At 47.4% G+C, this 25,468-nt stretch overlaps 1 protein-coding gene across 1 annotated transcript in view; it reads left to right on the top strand.

Moving 5' to 3' along the window:
- Positions 1 to 25,468, top strand: part of LOC130298177 (uncharacterized) — a 185,373-nt gene that overhangs the window by 17,347 nt on the left and 142,558 nt on the right. Inside the window, 1 exon segment of the mRNA XM_056551088.1 lies at positions 22,387 to 22,466. Within this exon segment, the coding sequence (XP_056407063.1) occupies positions 22,387 to 22,466 (80 nt within the window).

Genomic DNA, 25,468 nt, shown 5'->3' with positions numbered 1-25,468 from the left:
TATACGGCAAGATGGCTGAGTGGTTAGTGCTCTTGCCTTACAGCGCCGAGGTCGTAGGTTCAAATCCAACCAAGGACAAGATCTGCAATGAGTTTGTATGTGTTTACGTGGGCTTCCTCCAGGTACTCTGGTGTCCTCTGCTGTATGTGTACATAGGAGAGCTGTATATGTGTAATGTGCATGTAGCTGAGCTGTATATGTGTAATGTACATGTAGCTGAGCTGTATGTATACACAGTAGAGCTGTATATGTGTAATGTACATGTAGCTGAGCTGTATATGTACATAGGAGAGCTGTATATGTGTAATGTGCATGTAGCTGAGCTGTATGTGTACACAGTAGAGCTGTATATATGTGTAATGTACATGTAGCTGAGCTGTACGTGTACACAGTAGAGCTGTATATGTGTAATGTGCATGTAGCTGTGCTGTATGTGTACACAGTAGAGCTGTATATGTGTAATGTACATGTAGCTGTGCTGTATGTGTACACAGTAGAGCTGTATATGTGTAATGTACATGTAGCTGAGCTGTATGTGTACACAGTAGAGCTGTATATGTGTAATGTACATGTAGCTGAGCTGTATGTGTACACAGTAGAGCTGTATATGTGTAATGTACATGTAGCTGAGCTGTATGTGTACACAGTAGAGCTGTATATGTGTAATGTGCATGTAGCTGAGCTGTATGTGTACACAGTAGAGCTGTATATGTGTAATGTACATGTAGCTGAGCTGTATGTGTACACAGTAGAGCTGTATATGTGTAATGTACATGTAGCTGAGCTGTATGTGTACACAGTAGAGCTGTATATGTGTAATGTACATGTAGCTGAGCTGTATGTATACAGTAGAGCTGTATATGACAAAGCTGGATAGGTGACTACATTCTAAAAGAAAACTTTTATTAACAATTGGGAACAAGTTTGGAGATGCAGTATATGATATATGTATAAATGTCAGATATCCTATGTACATGGTTAATATATAGATGTGTTATCTGCATCATTTATTACTCTGAATTGGCTTCTCTCCTATGTGAATTCTTTGATGCTGAAGAAGAGCTGATTTCCAAGTAAAACATTTCTCACATTCTGAGCATGAAAATGGTTTCTCTCCTGTGTGAGTTCTTAGATGACTGATAAGGTTTGGTTTGCGAGTATAACATTTCCCACATTTTGAACATGAAAATAGTTTCTCCTCTGTGTGAGTTCTTTGGTGTTTTTTAAGATTTGATATTTTAGTAAAACATTTCCCACATTCTGAACATGAAAATGGCTTCTCCTCTGTGTGAGATTTTTCATGTTCAGCGAGAGTTGATCTGTAAGTAAAACTTTTTCCACATGCTGAGCATGAAAATGGCTTCTCCCCTGTGTGAGTTCTTTGATGTTTAAGAAGATTTGCTTTATCAGTAAAACATTTCTCACATTCTGTACATGAAAATGGCTTCACCCGTGTGAGTTATTTGATGTTGAACAAGATGTGATTTCTCAGTAAAACATTTTCTACATTCTGAACATGAAAATGGCTTCTCCCCTGTGTGAGTTCTTTGATGTACAACAAGGTCTGATTTCTGAGTAAAATATTTCCCACATTCTGAACATGAAAATGGCTTCTCTCCTGTGTGATATCTCTGATGTCTAACAAGACTTGATTTAGAAATAAAACATTTCCCACATTCTGAGCATGAATATGGTTTTTTCCCTGTATGATCTCTTTGATGTCCATCATTCCTTCTGTGGCTTTTATTTTTCTGAACATCCTGTGATGACTGAGAAGACAGGACCTGTATATAAGGATGAGATGACAGATCTTGGCTGTGAAGGGCTGAGGGTGTATCTGGGATAATGGAATGTTCTTCATATGTATCTTGTGTGATATCATCATCTGCTTTATAATCTGAAGATAGAAGATTCTCCTCTGATCTCCTGCTACAAGAATCTGCAGAGAATAACACAGATTTTATTATCAGTATTAACCCCTTAACAACCCAGGACATTTTTGCATTTCTAAGCAATAGTACTTTGTACCCTTCATTTTTAAATAAGATTTACTGCAAAACTGAAGAAAGATAGTTGCTATGATAGCGGAGCAGCCATACAACAGTGGTGTCAAACTGTGGCCCTCCAGATGTTGCAAAACTTCAACTCTCATTATGCCTGAACACTAAAAGTTTTGTCTGCCTCCTACAGAGGATGCACACTGTCCCCGAAAGGTAAATCAAGGCTTCCCTCTCATGGTATCCCTTAGTGCGGTGGTCTTCAAACTGCAGCCTTCCAAATGTTTGGCAAAACCCAGCATATCCGGGAGTTGAAGTTTGCAACATCTGGAGGGCCACAGTTTGACACCACTTCCTTACAAGGAGCAGGGACACCCGTCTTTGACAATCATGTGGACACAGCCTCAGGGAAAATCACTGCTATGGGGCCGGTCAGGGACCAAATGACCGTGCCCCCCAATCCACCTGACCCCGCAGGTTATAATGGAGCAGTCATTCAAACCGCCCCCTTTATAATCCTCATGTCAGCCAGAGAATTCAGGCAAAGGATAGGGCAGTGGTTCTCCCCCAGGGGTACTTAGCAGTTCTCCAGGGGGTACTTGAAAAAACTCAGTAATTGCAGCCACAGCCACTGGTTACTGGTCTGGACAACTTTGAAAGAAATGGTCGGCTGACGTCACTGCACCGAGGAGCGGAGGACAGCAAAGGGGCAGAGCGGGCACTGGGTGCTGTGGGCAGGAACTACCATCAGCTTTGTTGCTCCACTGTCCCTGCAGACCGGGGACCTACTGCTCTGAGCCATAGGAATAGGTCCCCAGACCAGAGGAGCAGTGGACACCAAAGAGGGACAGTATGGTGGCCTACAACTATATATGGGGGCAGTATGGTGGCCTACAGCTATATATGGGGGCAGTATGGTGGCCTACAACTATATATGGGGACAGTATGGTGGCCTACAACTATATATGGGGACAGTATGGTGGCCTACAACTATATATGGGGACAGTATGGTGGCCTACAACTATATATGGGGACAGTATGGAGGCCTACAACTATATATGGGGACAGTATGGTGGCCTACAGCTATATATGGGGACAGTATGGAGGCCTACAACTATATATGGGGACAGTATGGTGGCCTACAACTATATATGGGGACAGTATGGAGGCCTACAACTATATATGGGGACAGTATGGTGGCCTACAACTATATATGGGGACAGTTTGGGGGCCTACAGCTATATCTGGGGACAGTATGGTGGCCTACAACTATATATGGGGACAGTATGGAGGCCTACAACTATATATGGGGGCAGTATGATGGCCTACAACTATATATGGGGACAGTTTGGGGGCCTACAACTATATATGGGGACAGTATGGGGGCATTCAACTATATATGGGGACAGTATGGGGGCCTACAACTATATATGGGGACAGTTTGGGGGCCTACAACTATATATGGGGGCAGTATGGTGGCCTACAGCTATATATGGGGACAGTTTGGGGGCCTACAGCTATATATGGGGGCAGTATGGTGGCCTACAGCTATATATGGGAACAGTATGGTGGCCTACAGCTATATATGGGGACAGTTTGGGGGCCTACAGCTATATATGGGGGCAGTATGGTGGCCTACAGCTATATATGGGGACAGTATGGTGGCCTACAGCTATATATGGGGACAGTATGGGGGCCTACAACTATATATGGGGACAGTTTGGGGGCCTACAGCTATATATGGGGGCAGTTTGGGGGCCTACAGCTATATATGGGGGCAGTATGGTGGCCTACAGCTATATATGGGGACAGTATGGTGGCCTACAGCTATATATGGGGGCAGTATGGTGGCCTACAACTATATATGGGGACAGTATGGAGGCCTACAACTATATATGGGGACAGTATGGAGGCCTACAGCTATATATGGGGGCAGTATGGTGGTCTACAACTATATATGGGGGCAGTATGGGGGCCTACAACTATATATGGGGACAGTATGGTGGCCTACAACTATATATGGGGACAGTATGGTGGCCTACAGCTATATATATGGGGGCAGTATGGTGGCCTACAGCTATATATGGGGACAGTATGGGGGCCTACAACTATATATGGGGACAGTATGGTGGCCTACAACTATATATAGGGACAGTATGGAGGCCTACAGCTATATATAGGGACAGTATGGAGGCCTACAGCTATATATGGGGACAGTATGGTGGCCTACAACTATATATGGGGGCAGTATGGTGGCCTACAACTATATATGGGGACAGTATGGTGGCCTACAACTATATATGGGGACAGTATGGTGGCCTACAACTATATATAGGGACAGTATGGTGGCCTACAGCTATATATGGGGACAGTATGGTGGCCTACAGCTATATATGGGGACAGTATGGTGGCCTACAACTATATATGGGGACAGTATGGGGGCCTACAACTATATATGGGGGCAGTATGGTGGCCTACAGCTATATATGGGGACAGTATGGTGGCCTACAACTATATATAGGAACAGTATGGTGGCCTACAACTATATATGGGGACAGTATGGGGGCCTACAACTATATATGGGGACAGTATGGAGGCCTACAACTATATATGGGGACAGTATGGAGGCCTACAACTATATATGGGGGCAGTATGGTGGCCTACAGCTATATATGGGGACAGTATGGTGGCCTACAACTATATATGGGGACAGTATGGTGGCCTACAACTATAAATGGGGACAGTATGGTGGCCTACAACTATATATGGGGGCAGTATGGGGGCCTACAACTATATATGGGGGCAGTATGGTGGCCTACAGCTATATATGGGGGCAGTATGGTGGCCTACAACTATATATGGGGACAGTATGGTGGCCTACAACTATATATGGGGACAGTATGGTGGCCTACAACTATATATGGGGACAGTATGGTGGCCTACAACTATATATGGGGACAGTATGGTGGCCTACAACTATATATGGGGGCAGTATGGTGGCCTACAACTATATATGGGGACAGTATGGTGGCCTACAACTATATATGGGGACAGTATGGTGGCCTACAACTATATATGGGGACAGTATGGTGGCCTACAACTATATATGGGGACAGTATGGTGGCCTACAACTATATATGGGGGCAGTATGGTGGCCTACAACTATATATGGGGACAGTATGGTGGCCTACAACTATATATGGGGACAGTATGGTGGCCTACAGCTATATATGGGGACAGTATGGTGGCCTACAACTATATATGGGGACAGTATGGTGGCCTACAGCTATATATGGGGACAGTATGGGGGCCTACAACTATATATGTGGGCAGTATGGTGGCCTACAGCTATATATGGGGACAGTATGGTGGCCTACAGCTATATATGGGGGCAGTATGGTGGCCTACAACTATATATGGGGACAGTATGGTGGCCTACAACTATATATGGGGACAGTATGGTGGCCTACAGCTATATATGGGGGCAGTATGGTGGCCTACAACTATGTATGGGGACAGTGTGGTGGCCTACAACTATATATGGGGACAGTGTGGGGGCCTACAGCTATATATGTGGGCAGTATGGGGGCCTACAACTATATATGGGGACAGTATGGTGGCCTACAACTATATATGTGGGCAGTATGGGGGCCTACAGCTATATATGGGGACAGTATGGTGGCCTACAACTATATATGGGGACAGTATGGGGGCCTACAGCTATATATGTGGGCAGTATGGGGGCCTACAACTATATATGGGGACAGTATGGTGGCCTACAACTATATATGGGGACAGTATGGTGGCCTACAGCTATATATGGGGACAGTATGGTGGCCTACAGCTATATATGGGGGCAGTATGGGGGCCTACAGCTATATATGGGGGCAGTATGGGGGCCTACAACTATATATGGGGACAGTATGGTGGCCTACAACTATATATGGGGACAGTATGGTGGCCTACAACTATATATGGGGACAGTATGGTGGCCTACAACTATATATGGGGGCAGTATGGGGACCTACAACTATATATGGGACAGTATGGGGGCCTACAACTATATATGGGGACAATATGGTGGTCTACAACTATATATGGGGGCAGTATGGTGGCCTACAACTGTATATAGGGACAGTATGGTGGCCTACAACTATATATGGGGGCAGTATGGTGGCCTACAACAATATATGGGGACAGTATGGGGGCCTACAACTATATATGGGGGCAGTATGGGGGCCTACAACTATATATGGAGGCAGTTTGGGGGCCTACAGCTATATATGGGGACAGTATGGTGGCCTACAGCTATATATGGGGACAGTATGGTGGCCTACAGCTATATATGGGGACAGTATGGTGGCCTACAACTATATATAGGGACAGTATGGTGGCCTACAACTATATATGGGGACAGTATGGTGGCCTACAACTATATATGGGGACAGTATGGTGGCCTACAACTATATATGGGGACAGTGTATGGTGGCCTACAACTATATATAGGGACAGTATGGTGGCCTACAACTATATATGGGGACAGTATGGTGGCCTACAACTATATAGGGACAGTATGGTGGCCTACAACTATATATGGGGACAGTATGGGGGCCTACAACTATATATGGGGACAGTATGGAGGCCTACAGCTATATATGAGGACAGTATGGGGGCCTACAGCTATATATGGGGACAGTATGGTGGTCTACAACTATATATGGGACAGTATGGTGGCCTACAGCTATATATGGGGACAATATGGTGGTCTACAGCTATATATGGGACAGTATGGTGGTCTACAACTATATATGGGACAGTATGGTGGCCTACAGCTATATATGGGGACAGTATGGTGGCCTACAGCTATATATGGGGACAGTATGGTGGCCTACAGCTATATATGGGGGACAATATGGTGGCCTACAGCTATATATGGGGACAGCTTGGCGGCCTACAGCTATATATGGGACAGTATGGCGGCCTACAACTATATATGGGGACAGTATGGTGGTCTACAACTATATATGGGGGGCAGTATGGTGGCCTACAGCTATATATGGGGAGAGTATGGTGGCCTACAACTATATATGGGGGACAGTATGGGGGCCTACAACTATATATGGGGACAGTATGGTGGCCTACAACTATATATAGGGACAGTATGGTGGCCTACAACTATATATGGGGGCAGTATGGGGGCCTGCAACTATATATGAGGACAGTATGGGGGCCTACAGCTATATATGGGGACAGTATGAGGCCTACAGCTATATATGGGGACAGTATGGTGGCCTACAGCTATATATGGGGGGCAGTATGGTGGCCTACAACTATATATGGGGGCAGTATGGTGGCCTACAACTATATATGGGGACAGTATGGGGGCCTACAACTATATATGGGGGCAGTTTGGGGGGGGGCCTACAACTATATATGGGGCAGAATGGGGGCCTACAACTATATATGGGGACAGTATGGTGGCCTACAACTATATATGGGGACAGTATGGTGGCCTACAACTATATATAGGGACAGTATGGTGGCCTACAACTATATATGGGGACAGTATGGGGGCCTACAGCTATATATGGGGACAGTATGGTGGCCTACAACTATATATGGGGACAGTATGGGGGCCTACAACTATATATGGGGACAGTATGGTGGCCTACAGCTATATATGGGGACAGTATGGTGGCCTACAACTATATATAGGAACAGTATGGTGGGCCTACAACTATATATGGGGACAGTATGGGGGCCTACAACTATATATGGGGACAGTATGGAGGCCTACAACTATATATGGGGACAGTATGGAGGCCTACAACTATATATGGGGGGCAGTATGGTGGCCTACAGCTATATATGGGGACAGTATGGTGGCCTACAACTATATATGGGGACAGTATGGTGGCCTACAACTATAAATGGGGACAGTATGGTGGCCTACAACTATATATGGGGACAGTATGGTGGCCTACAGCTATATATGGGGGGCAGTATGGTGGCCTACAACTATATATGGGGGACAGTATGGTGGCCTACAACTATATATGGGGACAGTATGGTGGCCTACAACTATATATGGGGACAGTATGGTGGCCTACAACTATATATGGGGGGCAGTATGGTGGCCTACAACTATATATGGGGACAGTATGGTGGCCTACAACTATATATGGGGACAGTATGGTGGCCTACAGCTATATATGGGGACAGTATGGTGGCCTACAACTATATATGGGGACAGTATGGTGGCCTACAGCTATATATGGGGACAGTATGGGGGCCTACAACTATATATGTGGGCAGTATGGTGGCCTACAGCTATATATGGGGACAGTATGGTGGCCTACAGCTATATATGGGGACAGTATGGAGGCCTACAGCTATATATGGGGACAGTATGGTGGCCTACAACTATATATGGGGACAGTATGGTGGCCTACAACTATATATGGGGACAGTATGGTGGCCTACAGCTATATATGGGGGCAGTATGGTGGCCTACAACTATATATGGGGACAGTATGGTGGCCTACAACTATATATGGGGACAGTATGGTGGCCTACAGCTATATATGGGGGCAGTATGGTGGCCTACAACTATGTATGGGGACAGTGTGGGGGCCTACAGCTATATATGTGGGCAGTATGGGGGCCTACAACTATATATGGGGACAGTATGGTGGCCTACAACTATATATGGGGACAGTATGGTGGCCTACAGCTATATATGGGGACAGTATGGTGGCCTACAGCTATATATGGGGGCAGTATGGGGGCCTACAGCTATATATGGGGGCAGTATGGGGGCCTACAACTATATATGGGGACAGTATGGTGGCCTACAACTATATATGGGGACAGTATGGTGGCCTACAGCTATATATGGGGGCAGTATGGGGGCCTACAGCTATATATGGGGACAGTATGGTGGCCTACAACTATATATGGGGACAGTATGGTGGCCTACAACTATATATGGGGACAGTATGGTGGCCTACAACTATATATGGGGACAATATAGTGGTCTACAGCTATATATGGGACAGTATGGTGGTCTACAACTATATATGGGACAGTATGGTGGCCTACAGCTATATATGGGGACAGTATGGTGGCCTACAACTATATATGGGGACAGTATGGTGGCCTACAGCTATATATGGGGACAATATGGTGGCCTACAGCTATATATGGGGACAGCTTGGCGGCCTACAGCTATATATGGGAACAGTATGGTGGCCTACAGCTATATATGGGACAGTATGGCGGCCTACAACTATATATGGGGACAGTATGGTGGCCTACAACTATATATGGGGGCAGTATGGTGGCCTACAGCTATATATGGGGAGAGTATGGTGGCCTACAACTATATATGGGGACAGTATGGGGGCCTACAACTATATATGGGGACAGTATGGTGGCCTACAACTATATATAGGGACAGTATGGTGGCCTACAACTATATATGGGGGCAGTATGGGGGCCTGCAACTATATATGAGGACAGTATGGGGGCCTACAGCTATATATGGGGACAGTATGAGGCCTACAGCTATATATGGGGACAGTATGAGGCCTACAGCTATATATGGGGACAGTATGGTGGCCTACAGCTATATATGGGGGCAGTATGGTGGCCTACAACTATATATGGGGGCAGTATGGTGGCCTACAACTATATATGGGGACAGTATGGGGGCCTACAACTATATATGGGGGCAGTTTGGGGGCCTACAACTATATATGGGGCAGTATGGGGGCCTACAACTATATATGGGGACAGTATGGTGGCCTACAACTATATATGGGGACAGTATGGTGGCCTACAACTATATATAGGGACAGTATGGTGGCCTACAACTATATATGGGGACAGTATGGGGGCCTACAGCTATATATGGGGACAGTATGGAGGCCTACAGCTATATATGAGGACAGTATGGGGGCCTACAGCTATATATGGGGACAGTATAGTGGTCTACAACTATATATGGGACAGTATGGTGGCCTACAGCTATATATGGGGACAATATGGTGGTCTACAACTATATATGGGACAGTATGGTGGCCTACAACTATATATGGGGACAGTATGGTGGTCTACAACTATATATGGGACAGTATGGTGGCCTACAGCTATATATGGGGACAATATGGTGGCCTACAGCTATATATGGGGACAGCTTGGCGGCCTACAGCTATATATGGGGACAGTATGGTGGCCTACAACTATATATGGGACAGTATGGCGGCCTACAACTATATATGGGGACAGTATGGTGGCCTACAGCTATATATGGGTGCAGTATGGTGGCCTACAGCTATATATGGGGACAGTATGGTGGCCTACAGCTATATATAGGGACAGTATGGAGGCCTACAGCTATATATGGGGACAGTATGGTGGCCTACAACTATATATGGGGACAGTATGGGGGCCTACAACTATATATGGGGACAGTATGGTGGCCTACAACTATATATGGGGACAGTATGGTGGCCTACAACTATATATGGGGACAGTATGGTGGCCTACAACTACATATGGGGGCAGTATGGGGGCCTGCAACTATATATGAGGACAGTATGGGGGCCTACAGCTATATATGGGGACAGTATGGGGGCCTACAACTATATATGGGGACAGTATGGTGGCCTACAACTATATATGGGGGCAGTATGGTGGCCTACAACTATATATGGGGACAGTATGGGGGCCTACAACTATATATGGGGGCAGTTTGGGGGCCTACAACTATATATGGGGCAGTATGGGGGCCTACAACTATATATGGGGACAGTATGGTGGCCTACAGCTATATATGGGGACAGTATGGAGGCCTATAGCTATATATGGGGACAGTATGGTGGCCTACAACTATATATGGGGACAGTATGGGGGCCTACAGCTATATATGGGGACAGTATGGTGGCCTACAACTATATATGGGGACAGTATGGGGGCCTACAACTATATATGGGGACAGTATGGTGGCCTACAGCTATATATGGGGACAGTATGGGGGCCTACAACTATATATGGGGCAGTATGGGGGCCTACAGCTATATATGGGACAGTATGGTGGCCTACAGCTATATATGGGGCAGTATGGGGGCCTACAACTATATATGGGGACAGTATGGTGGCCTACACCTATATATGGGGACAGTTTGGGGGCCTACAACTATATATGGGGACAGTATGGAGGCCTACAACTATATATAGGGACAGTATGGTGGCCTACAGCTATATATGGGACAGTATGGTGGCCTACAACTATATATGGGGACAGTATGGTGGCCTACAACTATATATGGGGACAGTATGGTGGCCTACAACTATATATGGGGACAGTATGGGGGCCTACAACTATATATGGGGACAGTATGGGGGCATTCAACTATATATGGGGACAGTATGGGGGCCTACAGCTATATATGGGGGCAGTATGGTGGCCTACAACTATATATGGGGGCAGTATGGTGGCCTACAACTATATATGGGGACAGTATGGTGGCCTACAACTATATATGGGGACAGTATGGGGGCCTACAACTATATATGGGGACAGTATGGTGGCCTACAACTATATATGGGGGCAGTATGGGGGCCTACAACTATATATGGGGACAGTATGGGGGCCTACAGCTATATATTGGGACAGTATGGTGGCCTACAACTATATATGGGGGCAGTTTGGGGGCCTACAGCTATATATGGGGACAGTATGGTGGCCTACAACTATATATGGGGACAGTATGGGGGCCTACAGCTATATATGGGGGCAGTATGGGGGCCTACAGCTATATATGGGGGCAGTATGGGGGCCTACAACTATATATGGGGACAGTATGGTGGCCTACAACTATATATGGGGACAGTATGGTGGCCTACAGCTATATATGGGGGCAGTATGGGGGCCTACAGCTATATATGGGGACAGTATGGTGGCCTACAACTATATATGGGGACAGTATGGTGGCCTACAACTATATATGGGGACAGTATGGTGGCCTACAGCTATATATGGGGACAATATAGTGGTCTACAGCTATATATGGGACAGTATGGTGGTCTACAACTATATATGGGACAGTATGGTGGCCTACAGCTATATATGGGGACAGTATGGTGGCCTACAACTATATATGGGGACAGTATGGTGGCCTACAGCTATATATGGGGACAATATGGTGGCCTACAGCTATATATGGGGACAGCTTGGCGGCCTACAGCTATATATGGGAACAGTATGGTGGCCTACAGCTATATATGGGACAGTATGGCGGCCTACAACTATATATGGGGACAGTATGGTGGCCTACAACTATATATGGGGGCAGTATGGTGGCCTACAGCTATATATGGGGAGAGTATGGTGGCCTACAACTATATATGGGGACAGTATGGGGGCCTACAACTATATATGGGGACAGTATGGTGGCCTACAACTATATATAGGGACAGTATGGTGGCCTACAACTATATATGGGGGCAGTATGGGGGCCTGCAACTATATATGAGGACAGTATGGGGGCCTACAGCTATATATGGGGACAGTATGAGGCCTACAGCTATATATGGGGACAGTATGAGGCCTACAGCTATATATGGGGACAGTATGGTGGCCTACAGCTATATATGGGGGCAGTATGGTGGCCTACAACTATATATGGGGGCAGTATGGTGGCCTACAACTATATATGGGGACAGTATGGGGGCCTACAACTATATATGGGGGCAGTTTGGGGGCCTACAACTATATATGGGGCAGTATGGGGGCCTACAACTATATATGGGGACAGTATGGTGGCCTACAACTATATATGGGGACAGTATGGTGGCCTACAACTATATATAGGGACAGTATGGTGGCCTACAACTATATATGGGGACAGTATGGGGGCCTACAGCTATATATGGGGACAGTATGGAGGCCTACAGCTATATATGAGGACAGTATGGGGGCCTACAGCTATATATGGGGACAGTATAGTGGTCTACAACTATATATGGGACAGTATGGTGGCCTACAGCTATATATGGGGACAATATGGTGGTCTACAACTATATATGGGACAGTATGGTGGCCTACAACTATATATGGGGACAGTATGGTGGTCTACAACTATATATGGGACAGTATGGTGGCCTACAGCTATATATGGGGACAATATGGTGGCCTACAGCTATATATGGGGACAGCTTGGCGGCCTACAGCTATATATGGGGACAGTATGGTGGCCTACAACTATATATGGGACAGTATGGCGGCCTACAACTATATATGGGGACAGTATGGTGGCCTACAGCTATATATGGGTGCAGTATGGTGGCCTACAGCTATATATGGGGACAGTATGGTGGCCTACAGCTATATATAGGGACAGTATGGAGGCCTACAGCTATATATGGGGACAGTATGGTGGCCTACAACTATATATGGGGACAGTATGGGGGCCTACAACTATATATGGGGACAGTATGGTGGCCTACAACTATATATGGGGACAGTATGGTGGCCTACAACTATATATGGGGACAGTATGGTGGCCTACAACTACATATGGGGGCAGTATGGGGGCCTGCAACTATATATGAGGACAGTATGGGGGCCTACAGCTATATATGGGGACAGTATGGGGGCCTACAACTATATATGGGGACAGTATGGTGGCCTACAACTATATATGGGGGCAGTATGGTGGCCTACAACTATATATGGGGACAGTATGGGGGCCTACAACTATATATGGGGGCAGTTTGGGGGCCTACAACTATATATGGGGCAGTATGGGGGCCTACAACTATATATGGGGACAGTATGGTGGCCTACAGCTATATATGGGGACAGTATGGAGGCCTATAGCTATATATGGGGACAGTATGGTGGCCTACAACTATATATGGGGACAGTATGGGGGCCTACAGCTATATATGGGGACAGTATGGTGGCCTACAACTATATATGGGGACAGTATGGGGGCCTACAACTATATATGGGGACAGTATGGTGGCCTACAGCTATATATGGGGACAGTATGGGGGCCTACAACTATATATGGGGCAGTATGGGGGCCTACAGCTATATATGGGACAGTATGGTGGCCTACAGCTATATATGGGGCAGTATGGGGGCCTACAACTATATATGGGGACAGTATGGTGGCCTACAACTATATATGGGGACAGTTTGGGGGCCTACAACTATATATGGGGACAGTATGGAGGCCTACAACTATATATAGGGACAGTATGGTGGCCTACAGCTATATATGGGACAGTATGGTGGCCTACAACTATATATGGGGACAGTATGGTGGCCTACAACTATATATGGGGACAGTATGGTGGCCTACAACTATATATGGGGACAGTATGGGGGCCTACAACTATATATGGGGACAGTATGGGGGCATTCAACTATATATGGGGACAGTATGGGGGCCTACAGCTATATATGGGGGCAGTATGGTGGCCTACAACTATATATGGGGGCAGTATGGTGGCCTACAACTATATATGGGGACAGTATGGTGGCCTACAACTATATATGGGGACAGTATGGGGGCCTACAACTATATATGGGGACAGTATGGTGGCCTACAACTATATATGGGGGCAGTATGGGGGCCTACAACTATATATGGGGACAGTATGGGGGCCTACAGCTATATATTGGGACAGTATGGTGGCCTACAACTATATATGGGGGCAGTTTGGGGGCCTACAGCTATATATGGGGACAGTATGGTGGCCTACAACTATATATGGGGGCAGTATGGTGGCCTACAGCTATATATGGGGACAGTATGGTGGCCTACAACTATATATAGGGGCAGTTTGGGGGCCTACAGCTATATCTGGGGGCACAGAGGGGGACCTAACAACTTTATGGGAACACAAAGTGGGTCCTATTACTGTGAGTGACAATAAACATGGGGAGTTTGTATATAGGTAGGTATTGTACTGCAGAAAGGAGCCTAAAATGTCTCTTTGTCTGGTTCTGTGGAGACGTCTTGGAGAAATCTTCATGGCGGTCTAGGCCAGATAGTGGTGGAGCAATGGTCGGCACTTATCTGAAAAGTGGTGGTGCACGAGGAAAAAAAGTACTGTATGTAATAACGGAGGTCCCAGCACTCACCGATGCAAGCAAAAGGTATTTATTGTATATCCTAGTCACAGGACGCGTTTCGGCACTTAGCCTTCCTCTGCTGTCAGAGGCCAGATAGTGAACATAAGAAAAGTAAACAACACCGGTTAGAGAAGACGTCACCTGTAAATCAGGAACTGGGGGGAGGAACAGGGGCCTGTTATAGAGGAAAGTATATGAATTATACTATAATTATTACAAATGTCTCTAATATGGGGGGACAATTTTTTGGGAATGGGCTGTTAAGGGGAACTCAGGCAAAAAAGAACCAGTGGGATAGGGGATACATTATAGATCACGGGGTCCGACGTTTGGGACTCCCAGCGATCTCCTGAATGGGGCCCTGGCAGTCTGCTTGAAGGGAGCGAACCAACCTCCGTATGGAGCGGTGGCCGACACGCCCCCTCAAAGTATCCCATAGAAATACATGGAGTAGGTGTGTCGGCCGCGGCATCCTGTGGGGTTGGGAACGGCCACTTCCGACAGACTGCCAGGGCCCCATTCAGATCGCGGGGAGTCCTAAGGATCGGACCCCCGCGATCTATAACCTGTCCCCTATCCTGTCTAGGCAGACAGTATCACATTTTTGTCTTTCGTCTATTAATGTGTATAGAAAGACTTATGTCCTAATAAAGTTAGTGAAATTTTCCAGGAAACAAGTTATAAGGGGAACCTTTATTTTTAATGATTTTCGCTCTCGGCTCGCCAGCCGCACCTATACCTCCATTTGGACCCACACAGGTGACCCGAACATTTCCGTATCAGAGGGAAAGAATGAAGGGATTTAAAGGGGTTCTCTGGTGCTAGACATCTTATCCAAAGGATGGGGGATAAGATGCCTGATCGTGGGGTCCGGCTGCTGGGCCCCCCAGGATCTCCCGCAGCACCCTGCGTTCTAAACAAAAGGCAGATTCCTGGAGCAGTGGTTGTGACGTCACGGCCACGCCCCCTCGTGTTGTCGCGCCCCCTCCCATAGACAGGAATGGAGGGGGTGTGGCCCTGTATCTCCGGCTCTTCCATAGATCTCCCAGCAGCAGGACCCCTGTGATCAGACCCTAGTTGTCTAGGGGCGGAGTACCCCTTTAAAGACCAGTGCACATACCATTCATCAAAAAAAGGCTCATGCACGGAACTTGCTGGGTGTCCTACAGTGGCCTCGAGTCCTGTGGATATACGTTTGATCACTGGGGGATCCGTCCACTGAGATCCCCGCCATCTCCTGCCTGGCATCCCGTTTGTGTATCTCCAGCTCTCCCATAGAGATTCATGGAGAGACATGTCGGGCACCTCTTGGTGCGGCGGTCGACAGTAATCCCTGCACGGAGCGGAGGTCACCTGTGCCTGGAGAGATCTGGGGTGTAGGGCAGGAGATCATGGGGGTCTCGGCGGTCGGACCCCCACAATCAGACACTTATCCCCTCTCCTCAGGATTCTTTGGAAGGTACCAACGCATCTTGTGTAGCGGTTCGGACATAAGTTTGCAGCTTCTTTGTCGCTGACTGACCCCTGGTAGGACCTATAGCTGGGGTAACTGAACTAAGGCTTTTTGGGGTCTTTGGGGCAGAAGAAAGTGTCCAGGACAATTAAAGACATGGGATCTATGCAGAGTTACTACAACGAGTCCGCTCAGCGTACAAAAGGGAAGAGAACGACTCCAGGAAGACATCACCTGTTTGCCCGGAAGTCCCAAAGATTCTAGTTACAACAATACTTCCGAAAAATATTATTGCAGCCGGTGACAGAATGGAATCTGTGACCCTTCTCTGTGTTTAGTGATTACTACTCACCTGGGCGGTTACCTGTAGGAATGCCCTCCTTATACTGCTCATCACTGCTCCTATCTGCCTTTTCTTCTACTTTTACTATTATGTCTGGAGCATTAATATAGATCACATCTTTCCCTGTAGGAATGTCCTCCTTAAACTGCTCATCACCGCTCACATCTGTCTCTTCTTCCTTTATATCTGTCGTATTAATATAGATCAGATCTTTCTCTGGATGAATGTCCTCCTTATACTGCTCATTACTGCTCACATCTGTCTCTTCTTCTTCTTCCCTTATGTCTGTAGCATTAATCGAGATGAGATCTTCCCCTGTAGGAATGTCCTCCTTATACTGCTTATCACCGCTCACATCTGTATCTTCTTCTTTTATATCTGTAGGATTAATATAGGTCAGAGCTTTCCCTGTAGGAATGTCCTCCTTATACTGCTTATCACCGCTCACATCTGTCTCTACTTCTTTCTTTATGTCTGTAGTATTAATATAGATCAGATCTTTCCCTGTAGTAATGTCCTCCATATTCTGCTTACCAAGAGGACAGGGACACCTGTCTGTTGCTGTTCTCTTACTGGATCTGACTGTAGGGAACACATACAGAGACTGAATTCATTCTTTACATACAAATAATGAGAGGACGTGTGTATATAGTCATGTCTATTACCTGGTGATGTGAGGGGCTGCTGATCCTCCATCATGACCTGATCCTTGTACTGATCCTTGTGTCCTTCTACATACTCCCACTCCTCCATGGAGAAATAGACCGCCACGTCATGACACCTTATAGGAACCTGACACACAATGATACAGTCATCACCTCGACCCCTCCAGTGGTGTTACTGTATAATGTCCCAGCATTCCCAGCAGTGTCACCTCTCTAATCATCACCAGACCTCTCCATTACTGTATAATGTCCCAGCATTCCCAGCAGTGTCACCTCTCCAGTCATCACCAGATCCCTCCATTACTGTATAATGTCCCAGCAGTGTCACCTCTCCAGTCATCACCAGACCCCTCCATTACTGTATAATGTCCCAGCAGTGTCACCTCTCCAGTCATCACCAGACCCCTCCATTACTATATAATGTCCCAGCAGGGTCACCTCTCCAGTCATCACCAGACCCCTCCATTACTGTATAATGTCCCAGCATTCCCAGCAGTGTCACCTCTCCAGTCATCAACAGACCCCTCTATTACTGTATAATGTCCCAGCATTCCCAGCAGTGTCACCTCTCCAGTCATCACCAGACCCCTCCATTACTGTATAATGTCCCAGCAGGGTCACCTCTCCAGTCATCACCAGACCCCTCCATTACTGTATAATGTCCCAGCAGGGTCACCTCTCCAGTCATCACCAGACCCCTCCATTACTGTATAATGTCCCAGCATTCCCAGCAGTGTCACCTCTCCAGTCATCACCAGACCCCTCCAATACTGTATAATGTCCCAGCAGTGTCACCTCTCCAGTCATCACCAGACCCCTCCATTACTGTATAATGTCCCAGCATTCCCAGCAGTGTCACCTCTCCAGTCATCACCAGACCCCTCCATTACTGTATAATGTCCCAGCAGTGTCACCTCTCCAGTCATCACCACACCCCTCCATTACTGTATAATGTCCCAGCAGTGTCACCTCTCCAGTCATCACCAGACCCCTCCATTACTGTATAATATCCCAGCAGTGTCACCTCTCCAGTCATCACCAGACCCCTCCATTACTGTATAATGCCCCAGCAGTGTCACCTCTCCAGTCATCACCAGACCCCTCCATTACTGTATAATGTCCCAGCAGTGTCACCTCTCCAGTCATCACCAGACCCCTCCATTACTGTAAAATGTCCCAGCAATGACACCTCTCCAGTCATCAACAGACCCCTCCATTACTGTATAATGTCCAAACAGTGTCCCCTCTCCAGTCATCACCAGACCCCTCCATTACTATATAATGTCCCAGAAGTGTCACCTCTCCAGTCATCACCAGACCCCTCCATTACTGTATAATGTCCCAGCAGTGTCACCTCTCCAGTCATCACCAGACCCCTCCATTACTGTATAATGTCCCAGCAGTGTCACCTCTCCAGTCATCACCAGACCCCTCCATTACTGTATAATGTCCCAGCAGTGTCACCTCTCCAGTCATCACCAGACCCCTCCATTACTGTATAATGTCCCAGCAGTGTCACCTCTCCAGTCATCACCAGACCCCTCCATTACTGTATAATGTCCCAGCATTCCCAGCAGTGTCACCTCTCCAGTCATCACCAGACCCCTCCATTACTGTATAATGTCCCAGCAGTGTCACCTCTCCAGTCATCACCAGACCCCTCCATTACTGTATAATGTCCCAGCAGTGTCACCTCTCCAGTCATCACCAGACCCCTCCATTACTGTATAATGTCCCAGCATTCCCAGCAGTGTCACCTCTCCAGTCATCACCAGACCCCTCCATTACAGTATAATGTTCCAGCATTACCAGCAGTGTCACCTCTCCAGTCATCACCAGACCCCTCCATTACTGTATAATGTCCCAGCATTCCCAGCAGTGTCACCTCTCCAGTCATCACCAGACCCCTCCATTACTGTATAATGTCCCAGCATTCCCAGCAGTGTCACCTCTCCAGTCATCACCAGACTCCTCCATTACTGTATAATGTCCCAGTAGGGTCACCTCTCCAGTCATCACCAGACCCCTCCATTACTGTATAATGTCCCAGCAGTGTCACCTCTCCAGTCATCACCAGAGCCTTCCATTACTGTATAATGTCCCAGCAGTGTCACCTCTCCAGTCATCACCAGACCCCTCCATTACTGTATAATGTCCCAGCAGTGTCACCTCTCCAGTCATCACCAGACTCCTCCATTACTGTATAATGTCCCAGCAGTGTCACCTCTCCAGTCATCACCAGACCCCTCCATTACTGTATAATGTCCCAGCAGTGTCACCTCTCCAGTCATCACCAGACTCCTCCATTACTGTATAATGTCCCAGCAGTGTCACCTCTCCAGTCATCACCAGACTCCTCCATTACTGTATAATGTCCCAGCAGTGTCACCTCTCCAGTCATCACCAGACCCCTCCATTACTGTATAATGTCCCAGCAGTGTCACCTCTCTAGCCATCACCAGACCCCTCCATTACTGTATAATGTCCCAGCAGTGTCACCTCTCCAGTCATCACCAGACCCCTCCATTACTGTATAATGTCCCAGCAGTGTCACCTCTCCAGTCATCACCAGACCCCTCTATTACTGTATAATGTCCCAGCAGTGTCACCTCTCCAGTCATCACCAGACCCCTCCATTACTGTATAATGTCCCAGCATTCCCAGCAGTGTCACCTCTCCAGTCATCACCAGACCCCTCCATTACTGTATAATGTCCCAGCAGTGTCACCTCTCCAGTCATCACCAGACCCCTCCATTACTGTATAATGTCCCAGCATTCCCAGCAGTGTCACCTCTCCAGTCATCACCAGACCCCTCCATTACTGTATAATGTCCCAGCAGTGTCACCTCTCCAGTCATCACCAGACCCCTCCTTTACTGTATAATGTCCCAGCAGTGTCACCTCTCCAGTCATCACCAGACCCCTCCATTACTGTATAATGTCCCAGCAGTGTCACCTCTCCAGTCATCACCAGACCCCTCCATTACTGTATAATGTCCCAGCAGTGTCACCTCTCCAGTCATCACCAGACCCCTCCATTACTGTATAATGTCCCAGCAGTGTCACCTCTCCAGTCATCACCAGACCCCTCCATTACTGTATAATGTCCCAGCAGTGTCACCTCTCCAGTCATCACCAGACCCCTCCATTACTGTATAATGTCCCAGCAGTGTCACCTCTCCAGTCATCACCAGACCCCTCCATTACTGTATAATGTCCCAGCAGTGTCACCTCTCCAGTCATCACCAGACCCCTCCATTACTGTATAATGTCCCAGCAGTGTCACCTCTCCAGTCATCACCAGACCCCTCCATTACTGTATAATGTCCTAGCAGTGTCACCTCTCCAGTCATCACCAGACCCCTCCATTACTGTATAATGTCCCAGCATTCCCAGCAGTGTCACCTCTCCAGTCATCACCAGACCCCTCCATTACTGTATAATGTCCCAGCAGTGTCACCTCTCCAGTCATCACCAGACCCCTCCATTACTGTATAATGTCCCAGCAGTGTCACCTCTCCAGTCATCACCAGACCCCTCCATTACTGTATAATGTCCCAGCAGTGTCACCTCTCCAGTCATCACCAGACCCCTCCATTACTGTATAATGTCCCAGCAGTGTCACCTCTCCAGTCATCACCAGACCCCTCCATTACTGTATAATGTCCCAGCAGTGTCACCTCTCCAGTCATCACCAGACCCCTCCATTACTGTATAATGTCCCAGCAGTGTCACCTCTCCAGTCATCACCAGACCCCTCCATTACTGTATAATGTCCCAGCAGGGTCACCTCTCCAGTCAGCATCTCCATCATCTTGTTGATGAGTTCTCGGATCTTCTGTTCATCCATTTCCTCATGTATCAGGGAGTGAGGTGGGGGCCCTGGGATTGGGCTCAGGGTTCTTCCCCATCCTTCACACACAGGGGCCTGACAGCACCCACTAGAGGACTTCTTCACTACTGTGTAATCCTGTGTATGGAGAGACACATTAATATCACTACATACATTCCCAGAATCTCTCACCTCTCCAGTCATATCCATCTGTTATTACATAGATAAGAATGAGGTCATGTGACATCACTCCCAGAATCCCTCACCTCTCCAGTCATATCCATCTGTTCTTACATAGATAAGAATGAGGTAATGTGACATCACTCCCAGAATCCCTCACCTCTCCAGTCATATCCATTTGTTATTACATAGATAAGAACGAGGTCATGTGACATCACTCCCAGAATCCCTCACCTCTCCAGTCATATCCATCTGTTATTACATAGATAAGAATGAGGTCATGTGACATCACTCCCAGAATCCCTCACCTCTCCAGTCATATCCATCTGTTATTACATAGATAAGAATGAGGTCATGTGACATCACTCCCAGAATCCCTCACCTCTCCAGCCATATCCATCTGTTATTCCATAGATATGAATGAGGTCATGTGACATCACTCCCAGAATCCCTCACCTCTCCAGTAAGCCGGAAGAGTATCTGTAGGGTGAGGTTTATGATCCTGTCGGCCATCTTGTTCCTGTCTCTCTCCATGGTTGATGGGTGATCCAGGAGAATTCTCTTATATAGAAGATATCAGCAGAGGATCCTGGATTGGAGAAACCTGAAGGGAAGAAGAGGAGACGATGATAAACCGCACCAGATTCTATGGAGAAATAAAATCCATTTCCTGGAGATAATCTGGGGAAACATCTGAGGAGACATTATGGTCACAATGATTTCGGATGAGTTCTCCTCTATGATGACGTCCTCGGAAATTATCAGAAAATCTTTCAGAATCTTCGGCGGCAAAGAATCAAATACAGAAGAACAAACACCGAGAACACGAAAAGAAAGACAAGAAGGTAAACGTAAAGAAAAGAGAAGGAAAAGGGAGGATAGAGGGTGAAGGGAAACAAGGGGGGGGAGGAGCATAAGGCGGGAATGGACGACCAATCACATGACCCAGCAATATAGCAGAGAACACGCTGGAGGACACAACAGGACGGCGACTCCACAGGATCCTGGAATCACATCCACGGGGGCCACGTCTGGTAGAATCTATCATGAGACTCATGGATGGCGACTAATCTATCACCTTGGACACCAGAGCCGGAGGAGATGGGAAGATTTATAGGATGTGGGAGATGAAGGGTTAATGTATCATTTTACTATATTTTATCTATAGATCAATGTCTGTCCCCTCCCCCAGAGAGAGGAGAAGATGTCTGGGGGCGGAGTCACCTTTATAAGGGTTCATTGTGTCACGTCACAGCCACACCCCCTCATGATGTCACAGCCACACCCCCTTGTGATGTCACAACCACACACCCTCGTGATGTCACAGCCATACCCCCTCGTGATGTCACAGCCACACCTCCTCATGATGTCACAGCCACACACCCTCGTGACGTCACAGCCACACCCCCTCATGATGTAACAGCCACACCCCCTCATGATGTCACAGCCACACCCCCTCATGATGTCAGAGCCACACCCCCTCGTGATATCACAGCCACACCCCCTCCTGATGTCACAGCCACCCCCCCTCGTGATATCACAGCCACACCCCCTCCTGATGTCACAGTCACACCCCCTCCATTCATGTCTTTGGGAGGGGGCGTGTCGGCAGAGCCTGGATCCACAGAGGAGTCGGCCCAGTTCTCCATAAACCTCCTTCTACAAGATGGCGGCGGTCGGGGAGACATGTGGACACCGCGGGGAGAGAACCAGAAGGAGAAGAAGAACCTGACATATTAGAGGTAAAGACATAACAGGAATAGGGCCACAAGGACAGGAGGGCGGGGCTTCTAGCTGGGGGCCAACTGGGCGGAGATATAGGAAATGAGTAAAGATGGCGGAATAACACAAACAGCAGCAGAAACAAGACAATATATTAACCCTTCTCTCTCCAGGAGCAAAGATAAAATAATATTAAAGAAATAAACACAAAAATACATAAAAATAATCCCCAAAGGAGAAATCACAGGATGAGGGGATCGGCCTCTATATAGGGGAGGGGGTGCGATTAACCCTTGTAAGGTTTTATTGTCAGTACAATGCATGGGTCATACCAGTGTGCGGGGGGAGGAATATACCATCTGTGCTGCTGGGGGGACGTAAGGGAATCCTGACAGGGAGAGAACACACATACCTGTATCTGTAGAGGAGCCGTGTGCTTACAGGACCTGCGATGATGTCACCGTCATGTGATCAGTCACATGGAGGAGGAGGAGTCACATGATCAGGGGCTGCTGCTCTAGGCTCCTCTGCTCAGTGTATGAAGGACTCTGCTGTCACATGACCATTATCACAGGTCCTCCAACTACAATATCTTCTTGACAACACTGCTGAGCTCCGCCCACTCCTGTCACATGATCCTCCCCACAGGTCCTTCAGCCACAGTCACATCTTTACTGCTAAACTTTACCCCCAAATGTACTGGTCACATGATTGTGACATCATCACAGGTCCTACACCTCCAGCATGTAGCAGATACAGAGCAGGTCCTGGTGGGGCAGTCACTGCTGTTGTGTTGTGTGTCGAGATCTCTCAGAGCAGCAGCCCCTGATCATGTGACTCCTCCTCCTCCGTGTGACTGATCACATGACGGTGACATCATCGCAGGTCCTGTAAGCACACGGCTCCTCTTTTCCATCCCCTTTGTTACCACAAACAACGTGTTCCAGATGAAAAGGATCCATAACGTGGGTACCTGGAGGGACAACATCCACGTCAGGATTCAAACTCCCGACATAGTGTTGTACCAACCCTGGAGACCAGATTGGCTTTCTGCCCGGATTCTGGACAATTACGTAACATTCCTGGACAATAATTCCCAGTGTGACGCGGATCCATTCAACTATGATCCCTCCAACGCTTTATGTGAACTAAAGTACGAAAAGCACAGAGAAGTGTCATGTGACCATGTCAGAAAAGTCTTTACAACCCCTGAGGGGAGGCACAATGGTTTGTTTGTGTCTCGTTGTTGTAATGTTTCCGCCATGTTTGCTCTGAGTGAAGGTCTTTACACCCCCTGAGGGGAGGCACAATGGTTTGTTTGTGTCTCGTTGTTGTAATGTTTCCGCCATGTTTGCTCTGAGTGAAGGTCTTTACACCCCTGAGGGGAGGCACAATGGTTTGTTTGTGTCTCGTTGTTGTAATGTTTCCGCCATGTTTGCTCTGAGTGAAGGTCTTTACACCCCCTGAGGGGAGGCACAATGGTTTGTTCGCAGTGGGATACATGCAATGAAGGAATATCAGGTCTAGATGTCCTCAGTCCACTATGAGAGAAGGTGAGATGAGGTAAAGCCGCTCACAATAAGCGTATACGTATGTATATAACAGAAGGTGATGTGAGGAAATCCTTGGGATTAGTAGGACGCAGAAGTTCTCGATCCTGTGTGGAAATATCCCAGATGGATGATCCCTTTATCAGTGATTCCAGTGCGGTGTCACCAAATCTCTTATATGTGTAACTGTTTATTGTCTGGAGTCATGATATTTGGCGCCCTCCAGTGGTCAGGGTAAACACCTAGTTGGCATCAGAATAACTGACTATAGTTAAAATAGGATGGTAAGAGAAGGTGTGTGACATAGGACAGTGACCTCCTGACCTCCGACCATGACAGGTCACATCTACTGGATGATGAAGAATCCTCAGACACTTTGTCCACCATTTCCATCTTCTCACCACTCGTGGCTTCTGGTATTACCTGGATAACATGGAAGGTGGATTCCTGTCTCCATATTCTACCCATCCCCCATGACTCCGCCCCAGACTATGATGGATCCCCTGACTAGGTTTACAGCCTCCATGATTGTGACTATAATGTCTCCTCAGATGTTTCCCCAGATTATCTCCAGG

Source organism: Hyla sarda, assembly GCF_029499605.1.
Source record: "Hyla sarda isolate aHylSar1 chromosome 1 unlocalized genomic scaffold, aHylSar1.hap1 SUPER_1_unloc_3, whole genome shotgun sequence".
Classification (NCBI taxonomy): Eukaryota; Metazoa; Chordata; class Amphibia; order Anura; family Hylidae; genus Hyla; species Hyla sarda.
This window is presented reverse-complemented; position numbering and strand designations above follow the sequence as displayed.